The sequence below is a fragment of the Spodoptera frugiperda genome, chromosome 27, assembly GCF_023101765.2.
Source record: "Spodoptera frugiperda isolate SF20-4 chromosome 27, AGI-APGP_CSIRO_Sfru_2.0, whole genome shotgun sequence".
Taxonomy (NCBI): domain Eukaryota; kingdom Metazoa; phylum Arthropoda; class Insecta; order Lepidoptera; family Noctuidae; genus Spodoptera; species Spodoptera frugiperda.
Genome location: NC_064238.1, coordinates 11087445 through 11109252, shown reverse-complemented (window position 1 = coordinate 11109252; position 21808 = coordinate 11087445). Strand labels below are relative to the sequence as shown.

The 21808-nt window shown below is 36.3% G+C and overlaps 1 protein-coding gene across 1 annotated transcript in view; it reads right to left on the bottom strand.

Moving 5' to 3' along the window:
• LOC118263678 (nose resistant to fluoxetine protein 6) overlaps positions 1 to 21808 on the bottom strand; it is a 41096-nt gene that overhangs the window by 272 nt on the left and 19016 nt on the right. Inside the window, exons 3-11 of the mRNA XM_035575794.2 lie at positions 16826 to 17019; positions 13355 to 13613; positions 11441 to 11601; positions 10007 to 10175; positions 6221 to 6414; positions 2038 to 2167; positions 1586 to 1775; positions 1017 to 1159; positions 423 to 519 (exon numbers count right to left, since the gene is read on the bottom strand). Of these exons, the coding sequence (XP_035431687.2) occupies positions 423 to 519; positions 1017 to 1159; positions 1586 to 1775; positions 2038 to 2167; positions 6221 to 6414; positions 10007 to 10175; positions 11441 to 11601; positions 13355 to 13613; positions 16826 to 17019 (1537 nt within the window). The remainder of the gene's footprint in view (positions 1 to 422; positions 520 to 1016; positions 1160 to 1585; positions 1776 to 2037; positions 2168 to 6220; positions 6415 to 10006; positions 10176 to 11440; positions 11602 to 13354; positions 13614 to 16825; positions 17020 to 21808) is intronic.

Sequence of the window (21808 nt, the reverse complement as noted above, 5' to 3'; positions counted from 1 at the left end):
GTGATCGCAAGTGCGACTCGGCAAGGGGACTCGGGTTTGACTCGGATGGGCAAAGAATTGCTGGGCTTGTTTCGGTTTTTCGAAAATTTCACAGTAGTAGCACGGAGCCTTGAACTGTGTCCAGTATATGGAAATAAGCTCACCGCCTATTACATGGGACTTATAACACAAACGGTGAAAAGTCGGTGTATATTGTACAGTGGCATTACATGCCGTAATGTGCATCTCTGCCTACCCCTTTGGAGATCAAACCGTGACGATGCGACGAACATTTTCTACGCTAGCAGACAAAGATTGGCAGGTAATAACTGCTCTAAAAGTATACTACTTAAAACATCCTCCCTTTTTAAGTCGGTGAAAAAGATAATGTACCTTTATTTAGTATGTATTAATTTGCCATAATGTAATCTGTAAATACTAACCGAAATATATCCTGTAAACTTGGTTGAAAGGCATCTCGATGGCCACGGTCGTCAATATTGATATCGCTGTCACTGTGAACATTTCTGGAACGTGCAGCTGAAATAATATAAACAACATATAATTAGACACAATATAAAAAGTATTCGCCTAATCGGTTCATCTGTTCTCGAGATTTGAGCTTAACAATACATTCTGAACTCTCTTTTAATCTATCTCTCTAATTTCCTTCCATAAAAACTGTAGTGGTGGCCCGGTAGTTTAGGAATTATTTCCAAAGTTTATCTCATTTTTGAATTGGAACATAACTGGTTATTTCAATTTTTCTACAGTTATATTTTTTTTTTGGTAGTAAGCGGTAAGTAATCAATTCCACCCGTGGACAGTATGGACACCTGTAACGTCAGGGAGTCACTAAGAGTAGTATTAGAAATAAAATCAACCTTGTGCATTCTACAGTAATTGTATATTACAACAGGCAGATAATCTGATGAGGTTCTAGCTTGGTAACTAAACGAACTTAAACTTTGTCCTCCTTTAACTTTAGATACAAATATGAACCCTGTCACTATAGAAATAGAGTCACAAATACTCACTAGTAATAAAGGTGAGTAAAACTCTGCATGTCTCTGCACTCCCACGTTGTAGAAGAAGATGGGAAACTGCGTCAGGTACACGCTATACGCAATCTTGTTGAAGAACTTGAACACTCGCGACTCCACGAATGCGGTTCCTATTCCTGTGGAGATAAGAGTGAGTTTTGAATGCAGGTAGATTTAACAAGCCATCGCGAGGTGTGGTGTTTAGTGGATGGTCCATTAGTAAGTACATTATTGTAAATAAAGTAATCGTAGATATAGACTGCCTTGTTGGTCGAGTGGTCGCAAGTGCGACTGCCGGACAAGGGATTCGGGTTCGAATTCCGAGTTGGGCAAAAGTATTACTTACTCCTTTTTCGGTTTTTGGAAAATTTCTCAGTGTTTGGCACTGAGTCTCGAATTGTGCCCAGTATATGGCAAATCACCCTCTTTTACATGGGACATACAACACAAATGGTGAAAAGTGGGTGTACATTGTATAGCGGCATTACACGGCATTACATTATTAAAAGGCGACGTATGTGTGATTTCTTTATTACATTTAATAGTAGATGGTATAAACTTACCAACATAATCATTAGCTATGGCCCAATGCGACACACACATGAACACTCCCCACAGTATCGGTGATACTGCTGAGAATACTGCGGCGGGGAAGTGTTCGTACTGGTAGCCTTCCAACCCCCACTTGTATGGGGTCGCGATGGTCGCCGTCATCAGCACCAAACAGAACGTCCACAGGAGTCTTGTTTGATTCTGGAAATTAAAAAAGAAATTAAGTTACCATTTTACTAAGACAGAGAATTAAATCTTGTAGTTTAATAATTTTACTACAACATATTGTCTTTTTGGTATTTTGTTTAATGTAAGATTTTTACGCTTGAAATCATAGTTCCGCTGGAACTTTTAATTGGGTCAGGTAATGTTATTAAATAGATAGGTTTCGAAATGTAGACATCGGATCAGTACAGATGGGGCCTAGTAGGGCTGATGCTTGATCCGGAGCCGGAATACTTACACTGGTGAGTGTGAAGTTTAATTTCTTTGTTTTCATAAGGTACGCCATCACGACTCCTATCAAGTAGATGGTAGCTCTGTGTGTCGGCAGAATGTAGGAGTAACGAGCTGCATCTAGTAGCTTTTGTACTCTGGAAAAAAGGAATAGGAAAAATGTCAAACATGTGTTACATAATGCCATTTTAATTGACACGGATTAACCAATGATTAATGTTTTTCAGTGACGCATTTGTCGGTCAATATTCCTCTTTAGTTTGAGCCCCTATCGTTGCTTGAAACTAGTTGAGTTACCTATTTGAACAGTAGCACTGGTAAGCTGTATAATATAAACTATTTCACATGCCTCACGAAAGTCATGATATAATCTAAGTACCTTTATTTCAATCTAAATTGTCGCGGAATGTAGGTACTACGCTACATCGTAGCGCCTACCATATAGTGAAAAGCAATGTTGCAGTAATATTGTTTGCTCTTGCAATACGTCATATTTGATGTGACTTGTGGTCTCAGCCTCGAATAGGAACTCTATATAATATATCAGTCGCCGGGACAATGGCATCTATACATACATGTATGTTGAACACTTTATGTATCATATAGGTGTCGGTTGTGAAATACTGGGAGATTGGAGAGGTGTACATAGTTGAGCGGATTAGGTTTGGAGTTAGTCAGGGTGATTTCAGATAGGTACACAAACACATGCACAACCTATAAGTTGCGACGGCTGATCAAATGTCTCTTCTCGCACGGATAACGTTTAAACATTAATAATCTCGCTTGCACAATGCGGGTTGGCGATTTCAAACTTATAATCAGAAATTCAGGTTTCCTCAAGATATTTTCCTTCACCACTTAGTCAGTGGCGTCTAAATAATCTTACATATAACTCGAAAAAAGTCACATGCATGAGAAGCGGACTTCTTAAACCTCCGGGCTACTACAGTAGAGCAAATTGGTCTCGTTAAATGTAAAGAACGCAAGATGAACGATGATCGCAAGACACATAGAGTTAGCACGAATAGCGAATAGAGGTAGTTTAATTGTCAGAGAATCAAATAAATAGTAAATTAGAACACTCTGATGACAATTTAACTAACTCGACAATGAACTAAATACCTTCAAAAATTATAATTAACTGCCGTACTCAGAGTTGTTTAATGATTACTTAACTCATTCCTTCGCTATTATTTTCGGAACAAAATCGTTACTAAGTAATAGTATAAGTAGTCATTAAATGTCTCTGAGTACGGCAATAGAACCTATATAGTACTCAATAAGCACCATAACGATATGTCTACAGACGAACAACCAGTTACATAACTGTTTTAGATAATATGCAAGTACATATTTAAAAGAGCCCATTAAGTAAAGCAACTTAAAATCTTTGAGAGCATAAGTGCAGTTCAGTATTCAGCGTAACTTTTCAAGTAACTTCAGCATAAGTACTCGTAAATAACTGTAAAACATTTACTATTTTAAATAAATAATGGATAGCCGTGTAAATGCTTTTAATGACAAGTACATTGGTTGTCATTTTAAGTGGTTAGGACATGGTCAAGGAGTAGTTTGTTTCTGGAAGAGTCTTAGTATTAGGTATTAAAACTTATGTTACTTCCCGCCGTCCTCAGAGTCGTTTAATGGTTATTTAACCCAGGCTTTAGCAATTGTTTTGGGAACAAAACCATTACTCAGTAATAGTTTAAGTAGCTATTAAATGTCTCTGAGTGTGACAGTTAGATTGGGTTGTCTTGTTAGTCTTCTTGCTAGTAATGCTAGTTCTTCTCCATTCAAAGCTATACTTTGGAATGAGCACCTATCTCCACTAACGGAAAGACTGACAGACTATTATTTAATTTCTTTATTTGTTGACAATTCAAAAGTATCTATACCTATTATTTAGTACCTATTTATGGTTTAATCGGAATGAATGGTTTGAGACTGACCATTAAACAGGACCTTTTAGGTTCAATTCCAGGTTTCGGGATTTTAAAAAACCTGAGATGCTTGCTAAGATTTCAGTGATAGAAAAATATCATGTTTAAAAGCAAATATATTACATCAATGTATACAACTGTAACTATATAAATACAAATCAATGATGCGATATATTTGTCTAACCATTTAAGTAAGAACTAGGTGTGGCAATGAAATTAGTATCTTCAAATTACTTCTAGAATTCTGATACTTAATGTAAACATTTAGGCATTTGTTGTCAATTTACAATGGCCTGCAATGGATTGTGGCAATTTTTTGAACAAATATTTAATTTCTATTAGGCATGCTTTTCAGTTTAACTTTGTAATATCTATATATAATAACACGTCATATTGTTTTCTTATACTTAGTAATACATATTATTATAGTTATTAACAAGACGTCATAATCTTTTCTTAGAAGATGTTCCTAAACGGGTAAATACTGTCGACTTAATCGGGGGTCGATCGATTAAGCAATTTTCATAGGTTTTCTCTGTTCATTTGTTAGTAAAAGTATAATAAATAGCTTAGGATCGAAATGATACATACTATAGAAGGCCTTACTACAAGGGTAATTAGTGACATTTTTGCGAAAAGTTGGTGTTTGACAGAGATGCCTCTGGTTTGTGTCCACACCTTTGAAGAAATTCAACGCTTGTATTTTGTGTATGCAGAAATAATTTCGTTACCCACGCTTCTCTATTCTATTCACCTCTGACTAATCTTTAAATACATTTAGATAAAGTAAATATAGTACGTAACAGATTAAGTAATAATAAACAGAACGCTTTTGACACTTTCAAAAAAGGAGATTTTACTCAAAAACTTTGCTATCTATACTTAATGTTTATAATTATTTTATGGAACTTGTTAAAAATATTTTTTTCAATTTGAATTCAAGAAGCGTGCGATACCTACATGATATTTTTAGTGCTTGAATATTGTTAGATAATGATCAAGATGTGAGGCTCCAATAATATAATATAAAATATTCGTTTGATACTCTAACAATAAATATAATTATGCCTATCGGCACTTCCTATTTAAGTGTGAAGGTTTCATTGCAGGAAGCATTTAAATTATTATTTGTAAACAAAAATGCAAGCTCATTGTAAAGTTACCAATTATTATTAAATAACTTATTCATTGCGTATGAACTTTAAAAAATATCTCGCGCGTCTAACAATATTAATCTTTGGATGCGTGATTAATTGAAAGGCTAAATTATACCCATGATCAGATGATCACAAAGAAACATGAACATATTTTGTTTTTCGAATATTTCTCAGTGGTAGCACGGAGTACGGAGTCTGGAATTGTGCCCGGTATATGGCAATAGGCTCACCACCTATTACAGGGGACTTACAACATAAATTGTGAAATTGGGGTGTACATTGGCATTATGTGCCATAATGTGCACCTCTGCTTACCCCTTCGGGGATATAAAGGCGTGACGTTATAAAAAAAACAAAATATCTTAGTTTTGATACTAAAAGCGATGTGATTAGTGGACATGTTGCGGGTAATTTCGGTAACACGGATTAGGTAAGCGACACTATCGGACGATTAACGCCTGCCCTGAAATCGGAGGATTAATATGAGCCATAATTGACGGTGACCTAACACAGGTAATTACAGACCTTTGTGTACAATTTGAATCTATTTAGACTAAGTTTTGTAGGTGGTAATTAGGTTTTAGTGAAGGAAGATTGAGGAAAATATAGGTGACTAACGAAAAAGGAATGCCTAATGTAATGTGATGAGCAGGAATGGAAGAAAAGTATAGTAGTGAGATAGCTTCTTAGATCTTTTTCCTATGGTTTTGATAAGGTTTGTATTCTTATAAAGATAAAGGTGCTCAGTGACTGTTGTAAAACTGAATGTTATGATGATTTCGGTTGTCGGTAACGATCAATAATTTTTGACAATATGGAGTTCAGTGACCTTTGAAGAATTGTGTTCAGTTAGTTTTGATATTTAATGAAGTTTATTCAATATAAGCGCCCTTCTTGTTGCGCGACTTAGGTATGGGTGATATAGCGTACAATGATTTTGAAAATCAGAATGTATATCGTATATGTATATTGAATTTTGCCTCTGACTGTACATAACATTATTTGAAAGATGTTTGATGTTTTCGTGCTTTAGTAAATAGTTAAACAAAACCGTCAATTAGTAACACAGTAAAAAAATCAAAATATAACTTACGAAATTCCATAGTAGACGAACATGCTGATATCGTACCAATAAATGGCTAGGTATCGGAGTACTGTTGAGGCCACAGCCATCAAAGTCAGGAGTGACCAGCCCAGGGTGCTGTACTTCCAGATGACTAGCATCAGAGGTAGGGTCGCCACGTAGAGCTGCATGTCCATGCCGATCTGGTGGGTGTGGGTGAGGCACTGGAACGAAGATGGTTTTTGCATTATTAAAATATTTTAAAACTACATTCAGACAGACATTATTATTTTTTATCCGACTTCCTAAAAAAGAGGAGGTTCGGTTTCGGCCGGTATGTTTTTTTTTCAAAATTAAAATCAAATTATTTTACGATTATCCCCTTCTTTGAGATTATAAAGTATCTAATCTTTACAACTTTGATTCGTCTTATTTGAATAATCACAATATAGGAGAAAAACCTAGTGTGGGACAAAGTTTTATAAAAAAAAATATTGATTAATGTTTAATAGAAAAGGCAAAATAAATAATGATATTAAATAAGTACCTATTAAGAGTTACAGAATAAATATATTATAAGGTTATGAGTCAGAAAGAATTCTAAGAATCAGTAATGACACAATGTGTGAGTGACATCTAAATAGATTGATGACACAAGGCAATTAGTAACCGAGTTCTGACTTATTTTTCATAGTGAATTATGCATTGGATGTCTTACGATGGGAAACGTTGAAAGGTTTTTCCCTGTCACCACTTTTGAGTGCGATCTGTCTCATATCATATCTTCTTTTTACAGTATTAGCCGCTAAACGAGCCGACGGATCACCTAATGGTAAGCAATCACCGCCGCCTATGGACAGCTGAAATACCAGAGGCGTTACAAGTGCGTTACCGGGCTTTTGGGGGTTAAGATTAAGAGTAGTTGGGGAATCGGGGTTGGTAGGGGGGCACTTGGGACATTAATAATAGCTACTAATACTTTTCTCTAGATTTCAATTGTTTTTTTAGTCAGGTATTGTTTTGAAAACACGCATTCGAATATTGAATTGATACAATTTGAAGTTGTATTCAAATATCGTGCTATCTCTATCATATTACAGAGAATTTGTAGTGACAGAGAACTATTCTTGAGAGCGTCCTAAATCGATTTACGTTTGAGTATTTGAACATTATTATGTCAAACTCATTGCCACTACATACTTTTTATACACATAGAGTGAATGAAACTCATAACAGGGTGACACAGTTATCTAGTGAACGATTAGTTCAGATTCCCGCGCTACTTATATAACTATTGTTGCCAACACGATAAAGGGTAATGAAGTAATATCGATATTTATCGTACGTACACTATATTAGCAACACTAATGAGCACCTAGCTAGGCTAGCAATAGCAACTAGGTGTAGGAACCGTCTCGTTGTTGCAGTTGCAATTTCTCAGTAATTGTACGCAGTTGCGAGTTGTGACTGTTTTGCAATTAGCTTGTTTTTTTATAAAGACTTTTTATACGAGTGAGTGAAAATGTAAGGCTGGATCATTGATTTATAAAACCCTAAATGCTGGAAAAAGAAAATAGTCACAGTTGTCCCGAAAATTCTATTTATTTCACGTCGGTTCTCTGTGAGGCCTTGATATCACTCCTGCGGAGCTGGCCCATTTGAGCCGAAGCATGGCTCTCGCACAATTCAGCCGGACTGACACCTTCTTCTAGCATAGGTACCTGACAGATCTTTTTCTAGCATAGGTACCTGACAGATCTTTATGACTAATTGTTAGTCAGTCACTCAGTCGGTAACGGAATTATGAATATCGACTGATAATAATCAGCTACGGTAAAGTTAATGAAACAGGGTCTACCTGGAACTTGGTAGATAGTTTACATTAATAAATTAACGTTTAATGATACCTAAATCAATATTACTGAAGTAGGGTATTGGAAAGGGATTACATATTTATCAATCTCGAAATGATGTTTGCATATCATTTCATTTTGATCTGCTTGATTTAATTGATTGCTGTAGGGCGTTGCGTTGAGAATTTTGCAATCAGAAATTCTTCATAATTGTGTACAACGTCACGTCTTTTATCCTTAAAGGGGTAGGCAGATGTACACATGATGACACATAATGCCGCTATACAATGTACACCCCCGACATATCACGACTTGTGTTATAAGTTCCATATAATAGGGGGTGAGCCTATTGCCATATATAGGTACTGGGCACAATTCCAGACGCCTACTACTAAGAAATTAAATAAAAAACGAAAAAAGCCCATTAATATTTTCCCGACCCGGGAATCGACTCCGAGACCCCTTGTCCGGCAGTCGCACTTGCGATTACTCGACCAACGAGGCAGTCAGAAAATGTATTCTTTTTTATCAGCCAACTCAGGCGGCCTTTTTTTTTTTTTTATCACTGCGAGGACCGCCCGGAGGACACAGTAGAACATACAGTGGCGGTGTGCCCTGCGTGGGCTGAGCACCGCCAAGTCCTCAGGGATGTGGTCGACGACGGCGACCTCTCGCGCCCGGCACTGGTTCAGGCCATGGTGCGGAGCGAGAGGGACTGGGATGCCGTCTCCTCCTTCTGCGAAGCAGTCATGCTAGCTAAGGAGGAGGCGGGGCGCGTGAGAGAACAAACCTCCTCACGCCCCAGCCGTCGCGAAAGACACTCCGGGCGTAGGGGATCCCGAGACGATCTCCGGCCACCGTAAGTGCGGGCCTGCGGACGGCGAGCAAGGGTAGCTCACCGCCCGAACAGAACCAGACCCGTGCGTGCGGCGCGTCGCGTTCCGCGCGCGCCTCAAAGAGCCATCAGACCACCACAGATGGGGCCCAATAGGGCTGATGCCTGACCCGGAGCTGCGGACTACCTAGCGGGTTTACCGGGGCTCCGGCTCGAAAAGCAGGAGAAGGAACGGGGTGGTTTTTAGTCAGTAAGAGTCTGACACTCCCTCTCGCCTCACCCAAGGCGAGAAAAGTCATTGGATGATTTTCCCCCTCAAAAAAAAAAAAAAAAAAAAAAAAAAAAAAAAAAAAAAAAAGGCGGCCTTTTTTGATATGTCATAAAGCTACATTTCTAAAAATCGATGTGTCCGCGTTTGTTTTCGATAAACCATTTTCGAGTTGGGTAGCAAATCTGCTTGGTAATTACAGTCATGACCACTCGATTACAGAAGCGATTAAAAGAAAACATAACTTAAATAAGTATAACTTACTAACCGTCACTACAAATAAACACTAAGAAAATGTACTGGAAAAATCAATTTACAAAGAAAAACACTACAGACAGACACGCTGTAGAAATAACCTATTTTCGTACCAGAAGGTTTTAGATAGAAGCTGGCACTAAAACTAAATTGAATTTGATGTTTTTGACTTTAGTTTTTAGGTACATAAAGTAGATTGTTTAAGCGTCGCTTCTGAGGCTTTTCAATTTAGTTTGCTACGGGTATCTTAGTGAGTATTAAAATACACTTTTTATAGATGCCATCTTTGGTTTCATATGGATAAAAGTTTAAATTTTGTGTAAAAATACGTTTTTGTGAAAGTGAAAGTCCTGATATGACTTGACACTAGTAGAGTTTCTCTCGACTTAGGATTTTCTCCTGTTTCGTGTCACAATCTTTGTAAACGCATCCACGAAATATGATTGTTCACATACCTATGACACCCAGACCCGAACCAACAATTTATAAGATCACACAAAGAGTAACTAGGTGCAGGAATCGAACCCGCTACACATTGCGCGGCAGTCGATTGCCCAGCAACCGCGCCAACCGTGCAGTCAAAAATTTTGATACATAGTACATACCATATCTTCAAAACCGAAGTAATTATGGATGAACAAGAAGCTCTTCCACATGTTCTTCTCGCAGACCCTGCTATGTTCCTCCACCACCAAGTTCCACTGGGGACCGTTGTTCAGGTCTGGCAGGATGTATGTGCAGAACAGCATCAGACTCACGAATAGAGGGAATAGTCTGGAAAGATGGATGTGGGTTAATAATGCTATAATAGTCATTGTAGGATATTATAAAAGTGTGATCAGGATCTCTGTACTCTTAGTACGAAGACGAAAAGAGAGTGCGTTCCGGACTCTGATTGCTCTGTTCGAATAAACCAACCAATCAGAACGCCGAACGCGCTCTCGTTTCGATTATTAAACGTAAAGCAAACTCGCAGTAAGGGTACTGTTAACTGAAAGATAATTATTCCTATTTTATCCAAAAAAGGTTGTAGGCTAGTCTTATATAAAAATAAATACAAAACCTTGTCACAATAGTTCTTGCAGTTAGATCAACTAGTGGACGTCACCTAGTATTATACATAATACATAAATTTAATTATAAAACGTTTGTTCCTTAAGAATATTGATGGAATTGCATGAAGTTATCTTAAACAAACTTTGTTTGATCGTTAACAAATAATGTAGCTTTAATTATTACTAATATTAAAAACTATCATCCCTAGATAATAATTATTTCATAACGATCTGTCTCGCAGTAGGCACAAATCGTGGGCACGTGTGTATCCTAGACAATATCTGCGCACGTTCTTTAAATTTAGTTTTAAATGTTAATATTATTATAAGATCATTTAATAATCATTACTAATCTAAATCTTAAGACGACTTAATATTTTATTGATTCAACTGCTTATCTTCTATAAAGTTGTTTTTACCTCAAAGTGAATCAATTCTATATGATTTATAACAAAAATGCATTTTTTAAGGGGGATAATCATCCAATGACTTCTCCCGCCTTGGGCGAGGCGAGAGGGAGTGTCAGACTCTAACTGACTAAAAACCACCACATTCCGACTCCTGGTTTTTGAGCCGGAGCCCCGGTAAACCCGCTAGGTAGGCTACAGCTCCGGGACATAAATGCATAAGGTTAAGAGTTATACTCTACGTACCGTTAAATAAATTAAAAAGTTACGCAAATACAGCGTTTTCTATTCTTTCTTTTTATTTTTTTTTTTATTTATTTCTTTTTATTTAGCCCCATTTTCTCCATCAATTTTCTCGAATCAATAAAACTATCCGCTCACAGTAGGTAGATAACGAAAAACAAAGGGATGAAGACAGAATATTTTTCAATTCACTACAAATCTAGATTAATGACGAAAAAGGGGGGATTTAATGAATGGACCCGTTTCAAACAAAGGATATATATTTTCTGCACTTCAAACAGTAATCAATCTTAAGTTAATGATGATAGCGTCTATAAACGTTTGAACGTCTTACCTAAACCATCTGGCGATAAGTCTGTCTTTAAGGTTGATGGTTCCTTTCCTCTCGAGGTCTGTGAGGAGGTTGCGAGCGTTGAGGAAACCGCTCAGGTAGAGGAAACTGTCTGTGTAGAGGATCGCGGATCGTCCGACCACTGCCCATGGCATACCGAATACCTAGAAATAAGTTTGAAATTAGTTCCTTGATTTTGATGGGTGAAAAATAATATATATGTGTGATAAGACCGTCCATTGTACTCTTATTACTATTACAATGTAAATATGTATTATGTATGTGTGCAATAGAGTATATTATAATAAATAAATTCATGGTTCTAAAATGACTGTCCCTAAATTGTTGTGTTTATCTTTCAATCTTTCTTAAATTAAATAAGTGAGCGATTTTAGAATAAAGACAAAAAGCTACGGATTGTTTTCAATGTTGTTTAGACACAAAACCAACTTAAATAGCTTTGCCTACAGCTAACTACTATGACTAACATAATTCATAACAAAAAACTCAAAGGAACTCAACACCTAGTGCTTCTTCAATAACAAAATCTAGAGCCTAGAAATATCTAAGCATTCTATCATAATAAATCTTTGTTAACACTCTGACGGCAGCTTCCAACGCCAGTAACTAATCTAGTTCAAGAAAATCAAGTCAAAATAAGAGTAAATAACAAAAATCTGTTTATTTCACAACAATGACATGACATTAAAACAAACAAATTGGCTAATTACTTCATTAATTAAATACTCTACAAAGTTAATGTTACATTCCTTCCCACTTAAAAACCTTGTAAGTAAATTTTCATTTAAAAGCATTTCGTGACGCGGTTTTTCATACAAACTTTTGAGTTTCTTTGTAATTAATTATATTATAACATCTTAATCAGAACTTTTTAATTGAATGTTTATTGTGATTAAAATTTGTAGGGATGAATGATTTTAATTGCAGGCACAACCTGTATTAGCTATTACTTTTTTAAGCGATAGACAGTAGTACTTAAACATAGATTACGTACAGTATCCTGAGTACGAGTTTGCTTTACTTTGAACAAAAACGAAAGCGGCGCTCTAATTGGCCGGTGCGAAAACACCAACCAATCAGAGCGCCGGATATGTTCATCGTTACAAATGCGTTGGCAACTCTTTTGTTGTAATTCGAGTTATACAAACACCGATAGTTTTCTATTCCAATCACTTAATCTACGTTATTCATTTAGATGATTTAAGTCTTAAAACTTTGTATGAAAAGCGCTGAGACGAAAACGCTTTACAAACGCCACTTGAAAGTGTAAGAAAATCTTATAAATTTTGAAGTATTCGAGTAAAGTGTTAGAGTACTAGAATAAAGTGTTTCAATACACGTCAAATTATTTGATTGGATTTCCAAATGACTTTGGGATCTAAGTTTTACTTTGAGATTTAATTCGATTGTTAATAACTCAATAAATTCTCTTTGGATTGGGTGAAGGAAATTATTTAGGTTTAATGTTGGTGTAATTTAAATTTTAAGCTCGGTGAACGGGATCTTTTCTTTATCTAGACGACTTTTAGGGCTTAGATTTTCGTTTATTTGAATTAAGTAGTACTTTTTTATTGGTATAGTGCGTGTTGTTTATATTATGAACAGCTCTATTACGTCTTGTGACTTCATGTCTCGCGGTAGAGAAACTTCTGGCAACAGGGTTGATTTAATTTAATTCTAGAATCCTTTGGTTATTAGGTGGATTAGGTATCTTAACTAACGCTTCTTCTACTATTCTAAATGGTTGAAGGGATCGATATAAAATTTGGAACAGGGGTAGATTATGGTCTAGAATAAAATATAGGATTGCGGGCAAAGCCGCTGGCATAAGTTATCCTACTATATATCAGTTATGTCGTCTAAAATTAAACAAAAGTATGGTTATTTGATACTCACAGCAGAAAAACTGACTTTATTGACGTAAGGATTGTGTGCCATCGCCATAGACTTGTGTGCTATAAGCAGTGCGAGTGCGTTCATCCCTCTGTAAGCATCGATTCCCTTCTCCCTAGAGTCGGACAAATCGAACACTTTCCTCAAATTCCTCTTCAAAGAGAACGCGTTTAGAAGTTTCTCGAAGTTCGTGACTCCTTCTTTACCATCGTCTAGCATTGTGCCTAGACTTAGAAGCAGGAGTATTGCTAGGAAGAATGTTCTGGAAAGAAAAGAAGAATATTGTTAAAGGTTTTATATTGGAATTTAAGAGTTGTTGGTGAATCGGTTGTTGTTGTGATTGATAATGTTGCATTTATGTTTCATTAAGAATTAGGCTGATGCGTAAAGCGGTTAAAAGTATGACCGAAACCAAAGTTTTGGGTTCGATTTATACTCAAACCAGTAGATTAAATGTATACATTAACAGGTGCAACGATATTTGATAATTCATATTTATTATGTAAAACAAAAATTTATGTACCTATGTCATAAGCTTCTTACACATTAAATTCTTCTTAAATACTTTCATAACACAGAACATCTATCTTCACAAGAACTTAGAACCATAGGACCAGTTCCAAAGCTGAGATAGTGCCGTGCAAATGTAATCATCTGTTCATCCCAGTGAATATCTTAGAAACTATTAGGTAGTTGGGTGATTGGGTTGTCAGTGGAAACGGTTTGTAACTGGACTGAAACTGGACTGCACTGTTCTATAGTTGAGACTTGAGATGCTATTCATGGAATCGATGATTGTATCGGTTCCTGATGTACGTTTATAGATAGAGTTGTAGGATTAGGTGGGTATATTGTAAACGACTTTTTGTTTAGCCATAAATACCTATATGTACAAGATGACATTTTTTTTAATTTTAATGTCCGTCTTGTAGATTATTTTAAAATATTAGACACGTATTTTTTATTTTCTTACGGAAACAAATACTTTCGAAGATATATTGATTTGAAAAATCACATGACGTCACTTCTAAAACGGTCACATAGGTTCATACCTTAGCTATTATAACTACGTAGCGTAGCTACATTGTGCATCTCTTGTGGCAAACCTCTTATGGGTCTCATTTAAAACATATTATAACATACTCGTACATTTATATACCTAACAGTTTATTCATGTCACGAACAAATCGCATCTATAAGATCTCAATTCTTTACTTCTATACTCATATGATGTTTCATCTTCAGTCAGTAATAGTAATAGTATCAGTAAAAATCATTCATGTAATATTATTTATATAATATTATTTATATGAATGATTTTTATTATAGGCAATTTCCCATTGCCGTATAATATTAATCTTAAACGTAACATCGACGTATTAATTTAACGTATAATATTAATCGTAAACAGATTTTTCGAAAAACCGAAAGAGTAATAATACATTTCTCGATTCAGGAATTAAACCCGATACCTTCGGCTCGTCAAGCGATGTGTGAATTTTTAAACAGCGATGCATGGATGCCTTTGTTCAGCAGTGGATGTCTCTTGGCTGATGATCATGCAAGGTTTTTTGAAAAAGCATTTAAAATATGTATCATAATATAATTTTAATTAAGATTTGAGATGCTTGTAATCACAAACAAAACAAAAAGCTTCCTAGTTCAATGTTCAATACATTTTAACTACATAAGTATTCAAATTACTGCACGTATCGTTTACTAACTAATGTCAAATAATTGGTATGCTCCGTATGAGCGTCCGGTTTTTTAAGACAATGAGTTACTACCGAGACGCAGCCAAACCTTACATACATAGTAAAAAATCTCATATTTTATTTTTCAAAGAATTGTATTAAAAATTCTAGTCATGCGTTAAAATCTGTATAGATTTTGTATTTGGCTAATAAGATGAGCCAAAGCTACAGTCTGAGTAATTTATAAAGTCGAAGAGTTGGTTGGGTTGAACGCGCTTATTTTCGAAACTACTGGTCCGAATTTAATAATTCTTGTTGTGTTGGATAGTCTATTTACCGAGGAAGGTTATAAGCTATAAAGCATCACGCTTTGATCAATAAAAGCCGAGTGGGTAAAACCGCGCGATAGTACCTAATGTGAATGGTAAATGTTATAGTTATAGAAACATCAATGCGTTTGCCAGTAAGAGAAGAGTTGAAAGATCTCTTTTTGATAAACCTCAAACGTTTGAACTACGATATCCAATCCGCTGACCAAGCTAATATCATCCATGTAATACGTATAATCCAACGTAGATATTTATAAAACATCATTATTATTTGTACCGTACTTAATGCCTAGGCAATAGCCTCATCACTCACATAGGACTCAAAACACGATCCGAGTAAAACCTTAGTATGAGTTGGTTTTACGTTGAACGAATACGAAACGGGAGCGCGTTTAACGCTCTGATTGGCCGGACCGAATGAATCAATCAATCAGTAACCTTAATACGAGTTTTCTTTACGTTAAACGAAAACGAAACGAGAGCGCGTTCGGCGCTTTGATTGGCCGGCACGAACGAACTAACCAATCAGAGCATCGGACGCGCTCACGTTAAACGTAAAACAAACTCATACTAAGCCCTCTATAGTCACGAACAGACCAACTGTAGCTATTTAATATGAATTAAACATACACACATCTTTTATGACATCATGAAACCATGGCTTAAGGTCATTATGTGCAATTATGCGCATTGACTATGTAAATCATCGTTAATTAATAAGCCGCTCAATCATTCCGCTCCATTACGCTTTGTGTTAAGTAATTAGCCCTAAGTTATGGGGTTGTTACGGATTCTGGGGCTGTAGTACATTCCTGGTGTAAGTTGGCGTGTCAAGTTACCTTTATATCCCTGCTCTTTCCGTGGGTACGTATCGCAAGAGGTGACTTAGGGTGTTTTTTCACAAGAGATATGCTAGTGCATGTGAAGCTAAATTAATCCACAGCAACGTAGCATAGTACATCTCTAATGCAAAAATAGCCTTTTATCTTTGACAGAAATCGGGCAGCAGCTCTCTCTGACAAACCAGTTTATTAAGTTCTTTTTAACTGCAGTCTCCCCGATTTACGTAGAGATTTTGGCATTATTTTATTTAAAGAAGGTCCTTGGACTACCAACAAACCTGACCCCTTTAAACGGCCATCTCTAAATCACCTGTCAAGGGGGATTTTGATTATGAAAAACCTTCTTATCTAGCGAAGGCCTAGTACATCACGGTGGGCTGACCGTCATCACCAATGTTGTGTGATGTTCATAACGAGTTTGCTTTACGTTGAACGAATACGAGACGAGAGTGCTTTCGGAGCTCTGATTGGTCGGTGCGAATGAATCAACAAATCAAAGCGTCGAACGCGCTCTCGTTCCGTTTTCGTTCAACGTAAAGCGTAACAACGTAACTCGTACTAAGCATACTGGTATATATCTAAATATTTACCTTACTAAAAATTACTTACATAGAAAGTGTCTTCCCAAAAGAGTATGGTCGTTTAAAGCTCTTCACAGAACACATGTTGTTGTGGACTTTAACTGAAATTCCAAGGTCTGCTACCCTCTGGGACAGTTCCTCTTCCAGGTCAAAGCTGCTGCAGGAGCTGGGAATGCAGACTCCCCAGAGCAGACTGGAGTACCTGGGCACGCGGTGACCCATCTGCAACAATAGAATATTTTGTTAGGGATAGTACGTAAGTGGTTTATGTATACTTATTGAATCTAAAGTATATTATTTCTAGAGCTGCGGACTACCTACGGACGGCAATATCGCTGAGTTGAAGCGTTGCCAGATATTGCAACTGGATGGAAGATATTAACTAAAACAGTTGTCAAAGAAGCCATCAGACCGCCATAGATGAGGCCCAGTTGAACTGATGCCTGATCCGGAGCTGTGGAGTACCTAGCGGGTTTACCGGAGCTCCGACTCGAAAAGCAGGAATCGGGAACGGAGTGGTTTTTAGTCAGTAAGATTCTAACACTCCCACTCGCCTCGCCTAAGGCGAGGGAAGTCACTGGATGACTTTCCTCCCTTAAAAAAAACTCTGCACAAACCATCTGATTCTGACTAGAGTGGCCGATGGCAGATAAAAAGAAGAATGAAAAAAAGTTATGACTAAAATAAAACAAGCACACGCAACATTTTATGTCTTTGGCGCCTACTTGAGCAAGTTAACTGTACTTTAATTATATGAAACCTTGAAATAAAAACGCTAATTGAATGGAAATGTCTAAAAGACAAAGATCTAGTTAACTTAAAAAAAAAAATCAACAAGATGATTAATGGAAGTTGCATTGAAGTCACTTAATATACATATTCACTTAAAAGCTGTCATAAAAAGCAATCAGTAATTTTAAGAGCAAAAATTTAATAAAACAAAATTGAAAAGGCATTCATAAATCTCTGTAAATTGCGAAATTGGCGTTAACGTTTTGGAAACAGCAATTAGCAGCTCTTTGTGTTGTTTTACGAGTAAAAGATCTGTTTGTATTCAGTGTTATAGTTTTAATTGAAGTTTGTTTTTCGAGTGCGTATTTAAACATACAAGTTCATATATACATGACACTCAGTCCCGAAACAACATTTTTTTTTATCGCACAAAGAGTTGCTTCGTGCGGGAATCAAAACCGCGACACGTTGCACAGCAGTCAGTTGCCCAGCCACCGCGCCTACCGTATAGTGCTCCACGTCAAACGTGTAGTCCAGTCCCTCAATCGACTCGGTATATATTGCTTAGCACTGGTGGAAACGGACTCAGCTAAGCTATGTCTTTTTTTATATGGAAAGATGCGTGCTATGTGAGCTGTGGATGGTTTTCCTACTATCGATACATCGCATACTCAAGCTACGCATCTTCCTCGCACAGCTATATAGCTTAAAAACAATGGAAACTGTCACATAGTTTCACAGCTTAGCTATTACATCTTCGTAGCATAGCTCCTTAGCACATTCTTGGTAGAAAAACACCCTAAGCCTTGTATTTTCTGGCAGCGAGAAGGATAACAATTTACCCCTTAAGATGATTAATTACAAACTACAGAGGCTAATAAATAAACTATTAACACATAACATAATAATCATCTAGATCACGAACGCGAAACAATCCAAGGTTTACAACTAGTTAATATTCCGAGAGACCACCAGCCTACTGTGTATGCTTCACTTGATTTCAAATCACAATTGTATTGGCCAACACAATGGCCCTTGACCAAGACAGACTTTGCTGAAAATGTACCTCGTACTTACTAAAGAATTCGAATATGAACCCTTTTTTTAATACAATGGTTACCAGGTTTTGGTTAGGGTATTGTTCGTCGGTCGTCGCTATCTGATATCTAGGTATTATTTTCGTATTTGCATAGGTTTTGCTTTAAAGTAGGTATAGCTATTGTTTTTATGATAAATGGAGTAGGGATACGTAAGTCAATAACTCTAGTATTCCCGTGGGTACTACAAGACTATATTACACGTTTGACATACCTAGATAGAAATAAGCCCGTTGACAATGATTAACCTGGATTTTTTAACCTCCGATCCGATCCATACTAAGTATGGAGGTTATTTATTTAATACAGTCATATACAATTGAAAGAAAAATTTAGACATTTAGGTACTTAATGTTGCTTACTATCATTCATTCATCTCTTTCCCAAAACTGCAAGCAATCCGACAAAAAAAAATCTTCTTTTATTTATTTAATTAGTCATTAGTCCTTAAGTTGCGTGCCTTACATTCCTGTATAAGTGAGTCCTTAATTGTTATCCACATTTATTTAAGAACTATATCACATTAAGGAAAACAATAAAGAATTTGAATTAGACTTTTGTCTTTCAGTGGATAGCCACGGACTATTAATAATGAAGATTTACTATATTGTAGGTATGTATGTACAATCCAATATTGCACAAGATTGAAAACTTCCCAAGTAACATGAAACCACGGAAATGAACACATACGATTCATAAAAATCTTACCTTTACATATTTATGTGACGTGATACCTACTCAAGTTTTTTGTTACATACATACAAACACACATACTTCATTATATTTTGTTTTTGAATAATACCTATCTTCTAAGCCTGACAATGATCTATGAATGGGAAATTAGATCCGTGATACGAATCCGTAATCACTTATACCTTGGTTTTTTTTTGTAAAAGTAAAATATTACTTTAATGTGAAATAATATGAGTTGGTTGGAGATGACATGTAAAGATACTTTTATACTATATAGGTATATACATTGGTTAATATTATAAGACTTAGGTTTAGGACTATTCTGAAGTAATGAAGTTCGTGATAATTGAGGACGATGAATCGTTTCATAAAGAATTTTACTAAAACGTGATTGTTATCGGATCCCCTGTTAAAAGAAAGTATATCGCACTACGGCCTTTTGTCCTCGAAGGGGTAGGCAGAGTTACACGTATCACTGTAACATTTATTTTGCATCAATCTTATTAGGCTCACGTAATAGGTCACGCTAGCACAAATAAATTGATGTTCCATGAGGATTTTTTTTATACGTTGTCCCGTACTAATGTTTTCTCCTGTGTCGTGGGTGCGTTTACAAACGTTCATGTTCCCATACACATGAGACCCAGACCCGAAATAGCAATTTGTGGATCACATAAAGAGTTGCTCCGTGCGAGAATCGGACCCGCTACACGTTGCGCGGCAACCGGTTGCCCAGCCACCGCGCCAACCGTGCAGTCAAGTGTAATTCAAGTAACTAAAATATTATTAAGGTTATGATCTAGCACTAGAGATAGATCAAAACAACACCTAACCTAGGCACCCTAAGATAAATTATAAGCACATTACTTAGACACACGCCCAACATTTATCTAGCGTTAAAACCATCAGTCGTTCGTTGGTGAAACTTCAAATTAATTATCGTATAGTAAAATTAATGCTATTTACTTTACATGGGCGCTATAAATCAAACTGGATCGAGAAATAATTCCGACCTTGAGCTTGACATGTACTGTGAAATATGTCATTGTATCGTTAAGGCGGAGTGTAGACTGAATAGCAAATTGGAGAATTGAATAGTTTATTGTTCGACATGTTTTAAAAAAACTAACATTGTTTTTTCTTTAAAAAAAATAACGTTGCCCCGCACTAGGATTTTTCCTTGGGTGGGTTTACAAACATACAATTTCACATAGACGTGACACTCAGATTCGAGCAACAATTTATGGATCACATTGTTCGGAATCGAATCCGCTACATGTTCCACGACAGCCCAGCCACCGCGCCAACCGTGTAAACTTTGAATGTTATGTAAAAGGTATATGTTAAGGAAAATCTAAGTGCTTTATCCTCATTATATCTTTGAAGGGGTACATCTATATTAGTATATGAATCTGAAGAGTTCGTTTGTATGAATGAATGTGCTAATCTTCGGCTACTCTGAAACTACTGGCTCAATATTTGTTGGATAGTACATTTATGGAGGAAGGCAGAAGAATTTAGCTTCTGAAATCGAACTTGAGTCATCTTGCTTGGGCATAATAATTATATTTGTGTTACTTTGCGTAACTGAAATAAGCACATAAGAAATGAGAATATACGTAACTAATATTAAATTATACATTTTCCAAATTAGCAGTACCTAATCCTTTAGTCTTACATTGTGTCTGAAGCCTCGGAGACTTAATCTTTGTTAATGAATCCTAATGCTGTAGTGTGTTGGTAATCTGTATTGTTTGGACATCAATGTCATTCACCTTTCGAAGTCAAAGGTTGGGTTCAGAAGAGAATTGAAAATACTAAATTCTGTTGACGAAATTGCAATAATTTTAACCTGGCATGGCCTGACATATACTAATATTATAAAGCTGAAAAGTTTGTTTGTTTATTTGTTTGAACGCGCTAATCTGCAAAACTACTAGATCTATCCGATTTCAATATTTTTTTTAGTGTTGGATAGCGCATTTATCAAGGAAGGCTATAGGCTATAAAACATCACGCTTTGACCAATAGGAGCCAAGTAGAGCCGGTGAAACCGCGCGGAAGCAGCTAGTAGAAAATATTACTAAAATGTCAAGGTTTGCTCTGTAACGTTTCATCATATAACTTCACTGGATCTGCACAAATAATTTAAGACCAAAATCTGCCAAATCGGTCCAACAGTTCTCGACTTTTAGCGAGACTAGCGAACAGCAAATGAATATTACATATAAGTATAGATTAAAATCCACGATGATATTATGGTACATTCCAGACATATTAGTTAACTATTTTATTTCTGTATTTTGTTATAATGACACACTAAGTTGTTTTAAATATTTACTTTTAAATTAAGTACCACTTTACTATGTAACACACTTGTCTGAAACTGGTCGCAGAGAGCCTGGTAATTACATTTGTGGCCAGGTTCCGTATAACTCCGTAGAATCATCAATCAAAAGCAATACAGTTGACCACTATTCAAATTCAAT